This window comes from Esox lucius, chromosome 20 (genome assembly GCF_011004845.1).
Source record: "Esox lucius isolate fEsoLuc1 chromosome 20, fEsoLuc1.pri, whole genome shotgun sequence".
Taxonomy (NCBI): domain Eukaryota; kingdom Metazoa; phylum Chordata; class Actinopteri; order Esociformes; family Esocidae; genus Esox; species Esox lucius.
Genome location: NC_047588.1, coordinates 26,137,513 through 26,150,313, shown reverse-complemented (window position 1 = coordinate 26,150,313; position 12,801 = coordinate 26,137,513). Strand labels below are relative to the sequence as shown.

Sequence of the window (12,801 nt, the reverse complement as noted above, 5' to 3'; positions counted from 1 at the left end):
ACACAGTTTAGCGTTTATGGACAACACCGATGAGGTTGGAGTGATGGAGAGAAATGACATGGAACCTAGGGGGAATGTAAAATGTCTAATGAAGCTTCATCTCCTCCCTGAAGTCACGGTGATGATGTAATGGCTGATTCTTAGACCTCACCCTTGTCCTCGTTCCTGTCTAGGTTTGACAACCAGGCTTGCTATAAAACTCCGCGCTTATGCAGGCAAGACGCATAACTGATCGTTGACTAGAGCTGATCATCAATTTGTTAGGGTTGTCGACTTTGACCCGGATCATGTTGACTAACAGTAAACAAGATGGAGTTTCCAGGATGTTGCTAGGTCCCCATACTTTTCAAATCAATGCCAATAAATGAAAATGGGAAATAAACAGGGAGACCATTTTAGGGTGTAGGCGCTGGCTAGGTTCCACTCTGCCAGCACTCTCCTTTCCCCGTGCCCCTGAAAGAAATGTGTCATGGGTTTATAATGGAATCAAGCCAGAGGGTTTAAGTGAGTAATAGTGCTGAAGTCCACAACCATTTGAAACAATAGGCAGCACTTTAACATTTATAGCCACAGATGAAACAGATGGCAGTAAGTTCCCCCAGAACAACAGAACACCTAGCCACATTTTTGCTGTTTTCTTAACAAGAAATGCACCTACATCCTCCCCCTATCAATGTTACTGGTTGATTTCTCTTTCTGTTTCCCCCCCCTCTCTTCTCAGTGTGTCAGATTCTCCCCAAAGGAGTGGTCTCTGTGATAGGCCCTGCGAACAGCCCAGCCTCAGGCTCTATCGTCAGTCACATATGCGGAGAGAAGGAGGTGAGTGGCACATTCAACTACACACCCGCTCTCTTTCTCCCTCACATACACATCCCTTATTGTTCGTTGTTATGGTACCTGGAGATTCAGTCACGCAGGAGGGCTGTATCTCCACTGTATCTCCCATGTAATTAACCATCAACCTTCTTCCATCTGTTTTCTCTTTGGCCTTTTTCACTCCTCCCTCTGTTCACTTCATCCCCTGGCTCTCCTCATCTCTATTTCCTCCTACCATCCTTTAACCCTGGCTCTCCTCATCTACATTTCCTCCTAACATCCTTTAACCCTGGCTCTCCTCATCTCTATTTCCTCCTACCATCCTTTAACCCTGGCTCTCCTCATCTCCCTTTCCTCCTACCATCCTTTAACCCTGGCTCTCCTCATCTCCCTTTCCTCCTACCATCCTTTAACCCTGGCTCTCCTCATCTCCCTTTCCTCCTACCATCCTTTAACCCTGGCTCTCCTCATCTCCCTTTCCTCCTACCATCCTTTAACCCTGGCTCTCCTCATCTCCCTTTCCTCCTACCATCCTTTAACCCTGGCTCTCCTCATCTCCCTTTCCTCCTACCATCCTTTAACCCTGGCTCTTGCTCTAACTGTTTCTCTATGACGTTTTTCTATGATGTCATTGTCTTCTCCGCTTACGGATCCTTTTCCTGCTGTACCCATCTTATCCTCCCTCCTTCTCTCCTCCCTCTCTCCTCTACCATTCATCCTCTCCCCATCCCTCCCTCTCCTGCCTCTCCTCACTCTCTGCCCTCTCCTTCCTCCCTCTCCACCTTCCTTCTTGATGCTGCTCCTCAGATCCCACACGTCAAGATAGGTCCAGAGGAGACGCCCAGATTACCTTACCTGCGGTTTGCCTCAGTCAGTCTGTACCCTAGCAACGAGGACCTGAGCCTGGCCGTGGCAGCCATCCTGCAGTCCTTCAGCTACCCCTCAGCCAGCCTGGTCTGCGCCAAGGCTGAGTGTGAGTACTGTGCATGTGTGTGTGTGTGTGTGTTTGTGTGTGTGCATTTATGTGTACCTCACACTCTCCTTGTGAGCTCACAGCATCTTGGCGCATTCACATTGTCTGGGCGGATATGACTGTTCCCTGCTGGTAGCCAATCATTCTAACAGGCTGCTCTTAAAGTACAGTAAACTGTTCATCCAAATAACTCCCAGTCCAATTTACAGTTGCTTTCTGTTACTGGCAAGTCTGTAACCACGTGGTATGTGTATTCCTGCTTTCTTTCATCAGTATGACTGATCTTCATGCTCCTGTTACTTTCATCAGATTTTGAGGGATTTCATGTGTCCTTTATGTTGTTTTTATTGTAACTTTCTGCGTTGTCTCTTCTGGTTAAGTGAATTGTTCAGGCTGGTAGAATACCTGAATACCGACACTGTGACCAAAACAAGGATTATACGGAGTCAGAAGGCAAAGTCTTGCTACTGAGTGAGGCTGACGTAGGCAGACCTGGGTCTTGAGAGGTGGATACAGAGCTGCACATCCTAACCTCCTGACACTGTAGGACATTGAGGATATGTTTTTAATTTTGGCTTTTTACTCCGAAGGTTTGTATTTAACATCGAGAAATACTAAGCTCAAACAATAGATTCTCAGCTTTTATGTGAGGATATTTGTATGCATTTTGGTTTCACCACATAGGAGTAACAACTCTGTTTAGTCCCTCTGTTTTAGGACCGCAGAAGTACTGGGACATAATATTAACCTCTGATTAATATAATGTGCAAATTAAGCACTTTTACTTTTAAGTCGCATATCCTTTCTGTGCATTAGGACACTAAGGCCTGTGACCTCTTGACCCCACCAGACGCTTGGTAACTTCTCTGGTGGTACTCTGCCAGGCCTGTACTGTAGCCGTTGTTGCAAGTTTCAAGGTCTTTTTGACTTAAATCTCATCGTCAGCAAAGGAAATCATGTTGAATTGTGAAGAGTGATCTAGAGCCGGTGGCCCCTTGCCTATGTTTCACATAGTATGCTGAGAAAGGTTTTTTCGCACACTTTGCTACAGCCATTGCTCTGGTACGTGGTAATATTTGTCTCAGCTGTCCAACACTTTTTCACAGAACTCTGCAGGCTCTTTTAGGTACTGTAAACTGGCCATCTTGTTATAAAGCTAATTAGGGATTTGCACCTTCCAGTGTAGCCTCTGTTGGTCTACTGGGAAGTCTTCGGCAGATAGTAGTGGCTGACACATCCCGCCCACCTCCTGGAATGTATTCCTTATCTGTCAGAATTATCAATAGTTTTTATTATCAATAGTCTTTATTATAATAAGCGTTCTTTGCTCATCTACTTTTGAATTTTGAGTTTTTCCTACCAGGCATTTTGTGATTGCTGAGCTCAACAGTGCTTTTCTTCTTTTAATGATGTTCCAAACTATTGATGTTGTTAAGCCCTAAGTTTTGATATGTTTTGCATAATTTGGTTCTGATTTGTCAGGCTCACAATGGCTTCCTTGAAACCCCTGTAAACCCAACAATCCCAATATATTTGATAGTATAAAATACAAACAATGCCCTTTAAATACTAGCTGAGAATGTCAAATGGAATCTCATTGTAACAGTTTGCAACAATGTATCACCCAATATGAAAACATTAATAAACACATATCTGTTAGGCTGAATACCACAATGCAATCACAGCAGCAATGTTCCTGACTCATTGCCATGAGAAAAGGACAACCAGTGGAGCATAAACAACATTGTAAACATAATCAATATTTATCACTTTATTTATTCACACATGCCCTTCTTACTTGTAACTATGTGACTATGTGATTATTACAACATAGTAAATAGCTAATAACATAACATAATACCATAATATAAATTCCTATGAAATCCCTATGCCTATTTGAAACTGTGTAATGTTTACTTAAAACTCATTTAATTGTTTTTCACTTTTTTATTTGTTATATCTTTCTTATTTTCCACTTGCTTTGTTAATGTAAATGATATAAAGCAACTCTTTTACGAGCCATTATTTTGGAGTAAAGGGCAGTGACTCCCTGCTCCATTACAGGGAGACAATTAGGGGCCAATCTGCACGACATCTACACATGACATATACACTCACCTAATGGATTATTAGGAACACCTGTTCAATTTCTCATTAATGCAATTATCTAATCAACTAATCACATGTCAGTTGCTTCAATGCATTTAGGGGTGTGGTCCAGGTCAAGACAATCTCCTGAACTCCAAACTGAATGTCAGAATGGGAAAGAAAGGTGATTTAAGCAATTTTGAGTGTGGCATTGTTGTTGGTGCCAGACGGGCCGGTCTGAGTACTTCACAATCTGCTCAGTTACCGGGATTTTCACGCACAACCATTTCTAGGGTTTACAAAGAATGGTGTGAAAAGGGAAAAACATCCAGTATGCGGCAGTCCTGTGGGCGAAAATGCCTTGTTGATCCTAGAGGTCAGAGGAGAATGGGCCGACTGATTTAAGCTGATAGAAGAGCAACTGAAATAACCACTCGTTACAACCGAGGTATGCAGCAAAGCATTGGTGAAGCCACAACATGCACAACCTTGAGGCGGATGGGCTACAACAGCAGAAGACCCCACCGGGTACCACTCATTTCCACTACAAATAGGAAAAGGGGGCTACAATTTGCACGAGCTCACCAAAATTGGACAGTTGAAGACTGGAAGAATGTTGCCTGGTCTGATGAGTCTCGATTTCTGTTGAGACATTCATTTGGTAGAGTCAGAATTTGGCGTAAAGAGAATGAGAACATGGATCCATCATGCCTTGTTACCACTGTGCAGGCTGGTGGTGGTGGTGTAATGGTGTGGGGGATGTTTTCTTGGTACACTTTAGGCCCCTTAGTGCCAATTGGGCATCGTTTAAATGCCACGGCCTACCTGAGCATTGTTTCTGACCATGTCCATCCCTTTATGACCACCATATAGCCATCCTCTGATGGCTACTTCCAGCAGGATAATGCACCATGTCACAAAGCTTGAATAATTTCAAATTGGTTTCTTAAACATGACAATGAGTTCACTGTACTGAAATGGCCCCCACAGTCACCAGATCTCAATGCAATAGAGCATCTTTGGAATGTGGTGGAACGGGAGCTTCGTGCCCTGGATGTGCATCCCACAAATCTCCATCAACTGCAAGATGCTATCCTATCAATATGGGCCAATATTTCTAAAGAATGCTTTCAGCACCTTGTTGAATCAATGCCACATAGAATTAAGGCAGTTCTGAAGGCGAAAGGGCGTCAAACACAGTATTAGTATGGTGTTCCTAATAATCCTTTAGGTGAGTGAATTTATCCATTCATTTTTCATCTTATAAATATACCATGAGCTTAGTCTTACTGTTGTGCCCAACCAGAAACTAAAACATATTCCTGTTTTACTCCAGTGTATGTACACAATTTAAATGCAAAAAAGTTAAAAGTAAATGCTTTAAGAGTGAAATATTGTTTATAGTACCGTATCATACATATTTTTGTCTATGAATCTTAGAGTGGTTACATACCTCCACCCTTATCGCACAGCTTCTTACAGAAATGGGCTGGGAAAAGGATTTGTTGTTTTTTTCATCTGGTGATTCCCACTTTAAAAAGAATGTTCAACATTGTTCCACTTATGACATTAAAAGGACCCACTGATGCAGTCCTGTATCAGCCAATTGATTTAAGGACAGGTCCACTGTAATTATCTCAAAGAGCTGTTATCCTGCTTCGGCATCACAAAATGAAAAGCTCTCTCTTCTCCATTGACTTTCCACTTGTTTGAACATCTGAACCTTTGAAAATCATCAGAAACAGCAAGCTGATAACATCCGTCATTTTGATGAGCGAGATTTACAGGTCTGCTTCCATCTTGTGATGTGAGATGTGAGATGTAGATCTTTCAGATGTGTAACCAACAGGCTGTTTCACACAGAAAGGCCTTTAATAACAACAGGTATGGTTGTCATAGTGATGTAGTATTTGGACATAATGAGACGCTATTTTTGGCAGAGAGGTGATCTTGTCAAAGTTACCATTACACACACACTCTCTTGACCCACTTGGCTCTGGGAGCTATCACTGTGCCGAGCTGCTGGTTGCCATGGCTGCAGAATAGGTGTTAACTGCCACTCACTAAGCTGACTGCCTGACTCCCTCCACCTGAACACAGACTTTGCTGACTGTTTGACTCCTTCCTACTGAACACAGACTTTGCTGACTGCTTGTCTCTTTCCTACTAAACACAGACTGTTCTGACTGCCTGACTCCATCCAACTGAACACAGGCTGTGCTGACTACCTAATTCCTTCCTATTGAACACAGACTGTGTTGACTGCCTGACTCCTTCCACCTGAACACAGACTGTGCTGACTACCTGACTCCTTCCACCAGAACTCAGACTGTGCTGACTGCCTGACTCCTTCCACTTGAACACAGACTGTGCTGACTGCCTGGCTACTTCCACCTGAACACAGACTGTGCTGACTGCCTGACTCCTTCCACTTGAACACAGACTGTGCTGACTGTCTGACTCCTTCCACCTAAACAGATTGTGCTGACTGCCTGACTCCTTCCACCTGAACAGATTGTGCTGACTGCCTAACTCCTTCCACCTGAACAGACTGTGCTGACTGCCTGACTCCTTCCACCTGAACACAGGCTGTGCTGACTGCCTGACTCCATCCAACTGAATGTTAAATCACTGTGCTGACTACCTGACCCCCTCCACCTGATTTTTAAATTACTGTGCTGACTGTCTGACTCCATCCACCTGAATGTTAAATCACTGTGCTGACTGCCTGACCCCCTCCACCTGAATGTTAAATCACTGTGCTGACTGCCTGACTCCATCCAACTGAATGTTAAGTCACTGTGCTGACTGCCTGACCCCCTCCACCTGAATGTTAAATCACTGTGCCCTCTGCCTGACTCCATCTCACTGAATGTTAAATCACTGTGCTGACTGCCTGACTCCATCCAACTGAATGTTAAGTCACTGTGCTGACTGCCTGACCCCCTCCACCTGAATGTTAAATCACTGTGCTGACTGCCTGACTCCATCCAACTGAATGTTAAATCACTGTGCTGACTGCCTGACTGCATCCAACTGAATGTTAAATCACTGTGCTGACTGCCTGACTACTTGAAATAGGTCTGGATATAATTGGCTATCACAATTAGCTGTAGTGGTTGTAATGCAAGGAGTGGAAGACGGTGTCATTTCTTTCTATTGTCTATTTGTTTGCTGCATGCACAAAGCTTTTCAAGTGGATTTCTTGTCTTGTTCCGGTTGATATTGGCTCACTGAAATGTTTTAGTAAATGAAAATATATTAGTGATTTTAAATCATGTTGGAGGTTTGTAGTTATTTATGGGTCACATCCAATTATTCATTTAGTGCCATTGTGCAGTTTTCATGAGATGGATGAGGTTGGAGGAAGGAGATGAGGGGAAGGGAAGGTGGTGAAGAGGGATAGAGAGAGAGGAAGCATATTGGAGACGTAGAGCAGGACAAAGGAATGGAGGGGAAGAAGAGAATGACAAATATAGACAAAGATATAAGACATAATGACTGGAGAAAACAGAGCGAGAGTTCGAGGAGAGGTTAGAGAGAGAGGTAGAGGGAGAAGTTAGAGAGAGCAATAGAGAGGGAGAAGTGAGAGAGAGAGAGATAGAGTGGGAGAATGAAAGGTTAGAAAGAGGGATTGGGAGTGAAAAGGAGAGGATAGTATAATGAGAGAGATGGTGTGTGAAATAAATAAATAGAGGAAGCAAGAGAGAGAGCATTGATTTTTCTCCTCCTTCAAACTAATTACAGTTTTTGGCCTGGTTCAGTGATTACCACACTGCTTACAGGCCCATTCTCCGGGAGGCCCCTGTCCCCCTCCTCCTTCCCTTCCTCTATCACTCCCTCCTTCCTCTCTCCCCTCTGGCTCCCTGTGGAGTTCCCTAGATGCTGGTGGCTCCTCTTATTTACATTTCCAGCAGCGTTTTAACAGCATTTTACTAGAAGATATAGAATTAGAATGGGAATTGGGGTGTATATTGGAAACCCATGGGAGCAGACCGTAGTGTTTGGCGCAGGGACCAGCTACAGCACTGTGCACACACAACAAAATGGCGAGAGAGAACGATTCACAATCATCATGTCATTACTGGATACAATTGATAATGTGATAGGCACTGGTACTGAAGGAAGTAGCTGTTCATTTTGGTGTTCTGATTTGCTTGTCCCTAGAGGGTATCGCCGCTATGTATGTTGCTAGCGAATGACCAGTCTGTCCATAATGCATTGGTGTTTTTGGTTTTCACTTGCTTTGTACTACATTGTCTCCAAGAAGTCCATTGACATAGTGGTTGACCAGATGTAAGACCTGGCTGTCCCTGTGTACTCAGTCTTAATAATAACCAACATGTCGACTTGCACAGGAACAGATTCATTTGTTGGATACCGAATCATTTAGCCCATTCTTTTCCCCTTCTCCCCTGGTCTATCCTGGCTCCTCCCCCCAGGCCTTTTGCGACTGGAGGAGCTGGTGCGGCGCTTCCTTATCTCCAGGGAGACGCTGTCAATTAGGATGCTGGATGACAGCTTGGACCCTACCCCCCTGCTGAAGGAGATACGAGACGACAAGGTTGCCACCATCATCATCGATGCCAACGCCTCCATCTCCTACCTTATCCTCAAAAAGGTCAGGGCTCTTGGCTCAGTGCTGGGGTGGGTCTGTCATGGAGTAGGTTGAACATGCTAGCCATGCTAGCCAGGGCACAGACTTACCTGGGACCATGCTACGAAGCTATAATTACTTAATAAGAGAACCACAGATCTTATATCTTATAACGACTGTGTAAGTCCCATAACCCACAGTATGCTGATCTGATCCCAGATCTGTGGTTTGGAACCATATTTTACAGTGAGTGCTACACCTGGACTTACTTGGCTGCTGTTGCACAGCGGTACAGTAATGCACGCCGTGTGCTCCTATAGCAACAACGATTAAATGATGTTAAACATCTTAGTCATAATGGCAGCCTTCTGACATGCAGTAATCCATGTTCTGCGGCGATAATGGGTCCATTGGTGTTATGATGACTTATACAGCACAGCGACAGTAGTCAGAGCACAGCAGTGACTCAGAGATGGCCTTTATTTAGAACTGCATGTCTTTCAGTCCACACATTAGGACAGCTCCCTGCTCCCTGCCCAAAGCATTATGGTGGAGGTTTGACAGTTGAACACTGTGGTTATTGTATGTTCTCTCTTTCTCTGCTTCTGTCCTTTTCCACATCTGAGTCCCCCTCCCCTGTCTCTTGATTTGTCTTCTTTCTCTCTCCTTTCTTTCTCTCCTCTTTCTTCTAATCTCTCTCTCTTACTCTAATTATCTCTACTTTCTATTTCACCCCATTTTCCTTCTTTCTCTCTCCTCCCTCCTTTCCCTCCTTTCTTCTTTCTTTACTTTCTTTCTTGTTTTCTCTCTTTCCTTCCCTCCTTATTCTTTCTTTCCTTTCCTCCACAGGCATCTGAGATGGGGATGACATCAGCATTTTACAAGTACATCCTCACCACCATGGTAAGAACACACCAACGCCTCTTAGCATTCCCTCCCTCCATCCATCCATTCTTCCCTTCCTCCTCTCTTCTCCTCTGTGTCGTTCCTTCCGCCTTCCAAATCCCGTTTTTTTTTGTGTGTATATGTGTGTGTGTTTCCATTTGAGAGATACACATTACAAGAACAGAAGATATGAAAGAATGGAAGGCTTAGGAGAAAGTCGCACTCGCCTCCTCTTAGGTTCTATCTGTAAAAGTTGTGGATGCCTTTAAATGAATGTGTCAACATATGTTGTACAGGGTTTATCCATTACCCCTCTGGTCCTGACCACACAGTGGCACTCTTCAACTGCTCTCTCTGCCCCTTTTGGTCCAGTCACTCAGTCTGCCTTTTTAATCATCACATTTTACCAGGGAACTTGACTGACAACACGTTCTCCTTTACAGCAACGACCTTGGAGTAATTAAGGTTAAATGCCTCGCTAAGGATAGAACAAAAAAAAAATTCACACGGGACAGAACAAAACATTTTCTCCTGGCCAGCTCTGGGGTTTGATCCTTTTGGTTATTGGTCAGATCCTCTGTCCACTCGGCTACCAGATGCATTTGCAGCTAGATTTTCTCTCTTGTTCTTTGAGCTTCTTCTTCTCATTTGCTATAATCTCTCTCTCTTTCAGTTAAATTCCGATGGGCTTTATTGGCCATACATTGTATATGTTGCCAAAACCAACAAAGAAATACTACGTGAGAATATGTTCCGTCATGTGACTTAGCCAATGTATCCCGTCCTTCACATTTTCAGGACTTTCCCCTGCTGAGGCTGGATGACATAGTGGATGACCAGTCCAATATCATAGGCTTCTCCATGTTCAACAGCACCCATCCCTTCTACCTGGAGTTCATCAGGAGTCTCAACCTGTCCTGGAGGGAGGGCTGTGATCTCATTTACCCTGGACCAGCTGTAGGTTTCACCAGGCTGTTACATTCACTTAAACGACTTTATTCATCCTTGTGTCAGCCAGTGTTAACTTTCTTATAACATCTGAAAAATGTTGTTTCTTTCTGGTATGTACAGTGGATTTGGAATGTTTTCAGGCCCCTTAACTTTCTCCACATTCTGTTGTATTACAAACTGAATGTACACTCACCTAAAGGATTATTAGGAACACCTGTTCAATTTCTCCTTAATGCAATTATCTACTCAACCAATTACATGGCAGTTGCTTCAATGCATTTAGGGGTGTGGTCCTGGTCAAGACAATCTCCTGAACTCCAAACTGAATGTCAGAATGGGAAAGCAATTTTGAGTGTGGCATGGTTGTTGGTGCCAGACGGGCCGGTCTGAGTATTTCACAATCTGCTCAGTTACTGGGATTTTCACGCACAACCATTTCCAGGGTTTACAAAGAATGGTGTGAAAAGGGAAAAACATCCAGTATGCGGCAGTCCTGTGGGCGAAAATGCCTTGTTGATGCTTGAGGTCAGAGGAGAATGGGCCGACTGATTCAAGCTGATAGAAGAGCAACTTTGACTGAAATAACCACTTGTTACAACCGAGGTATGCAGCAAAGCATTTGTGAAGCCACAACACGCACAACCTTGAGGCGGATGGGCTACAACAGCAGAAGACCCTACCGGGTACCACTCATCACCACTACAAATAAGAAAAAGAGGCTACAATTTGCACGAGCTCACCAAAATTGGACAGTTGAAGACTGGAAGAATGTTGCCTGGTCTGATGAGTCTCGATTTCTGTTGAGACATTCATTTGGTAGAGTCAGAATTTGGCGTAAAGAGAATGAGAACATGGATCCATCATGCCTTGTTACCACTGTGCAGGCTGGTGGTGGTGGTGTAATGGTGTGGGGGATGTTTTCTTGGCACACTTTAGGCCCCTTTGTGCCAATTGGGCATCGTTTAAATGCCATGGCCTACCTGAGCATTGTTTCTGACCATGTCCATCCCTTTATGACCACCATGTACCCATCCTCTGATGGCTACTTCCAGCAGGATAATGCACCATGTCACAAAGCTTGAATAATTTCAAATTGGTTTCTTGAACATGACAATGAGTTCACTGTACTGAAATGGCCCCCACAGTCACCAGATCTCAACCCAATAGAGCATCTTTGGGATGTGGTGGAACAGGAGCTTTGTGTCTTGGATTTGCATCCCACAAATCTCCATCAACTGCAAGATGGTATCCTATCAATATGGGCCAACATTTGTAAAGAATGCTTTCAGCACCTTGTTGAATCAATGCCACATAGAATTAAGGCAGTTCTGAAGGCGAAAGGGGGTCAAACACAGTATTAGTATGGTGTTCCTAATAATCCTTTAGGTGAGTGTATAATTGATGTAATGCTGTATATTTGCCATAATTTGAAAGACCCTGAGACCAAATTGAAGTCCAGACCAAAATCCAATTCTAATTGTGTAGAAAAGGTTCCTGTTCACCAAAGCTCCCCATACATCAGGAATTATGAAAAGATGAGTGGGCAAACTTGTGCCCAGATTTGCAAAGCTGGTCTGGACTTAAATGTAATTGCTGAAATTGACACCTCTACCAAATACTGACTAAAAGGTATGAATACCCAAGCAAAAAAATACTCTCAGTTTTGCATTTTCACTTCAAATTATTTTTGTGTTCAATGATCAGTGTCAAAAACATTGCTGTAACACAATAGCATGTGGAAAAGTGCAAGTGGGGTGAATAAGTTTGAGAGCCACTGTATGTATGTCTAAATTAATTAAATTGTAGTGGATGTTTGGCACAATAACCCACCAAATACAGACACAAAATGTAAGGTCTCTGTTTTAATCAACCCTTCCTCCCTCCTGGACATCTTTTCATCTCGCCGCCATACGCGCACACAGTTGTCGTCAGCCCTGATGTTCGATGCTGTTCACGTGGTGGTGGGGGCAGTGAAGGAGCTCAACAGGAGTCAGGAGATTGGAGTGAAACCACTCAGCTGTACCTCTCCTCAGATCTGGCAACACGGCACCAGCCTCATGAACTACCTGCGCATGGTCAGCACACACACACAGTGTAAATGCTATTGATGTTCACACATACGCACAGTGTAAATGCTATTGATGTTCACACACACACAGTGTAAATGCTATTGATGTTCACACACACACACAGTGTAAATGCCACTGATGTTCACACCCACACACAGTGTAAATGCTATTGATGATCACACCCACACACAGTGTAAATGCCACTGATGTTCACACCCACACAGTGTAAATGCTATTAATGTTCACACCCACACAGTGTAAATGCTATTGATGTTCACACACACACAGTGTAAATGCTATTGATGTTCACACACACACACACACAGTGTAAATGCTATTGATGTTCACACACACACACACACACACACACACACACACACACAGTGTAAATGCTATTGATGTTCACACACACACACACACAC

At 43.8% G+C, this 12,801-nt stretch overlaps 1 protein-coding gene across 1 annotated transcript in view; it reads left to right on the top strand.

Annotated features, from left to right (window-relative positions):
* The window catches only part of grik5 (glutamate receptor, ionotropic, kainate 5), a 103,472-nt gene that overhangs the window by 77,525 nt on the left and 13,146 nt on the right, over nt 1-12,801 (top strand). The window contains exons 5-10 of the mRNA XM_013139457.3: nt 722-819; nt 1,624-1,789; nt 8,320-8,498; nt 9,324-9,377; nt 10,158-10,316; nt 12,233-12,385. Coding sequence (XP_012994911.1) covers nt 722-819; nt 1,624-1,789; nt 8,320-8,498; nt 9,324-9,377; nt 10,158-10,316; nt 12,233-12,385 — 809 coding nt within the window. The remainder of the gene's footprint in view (nt 1-721; nt 820-1,623; nt 1,790-8,319; nt 8,499-9,323; nt 9,378-10,157; nt 10,317-12,232; nt 12,386-12,801) is intronic.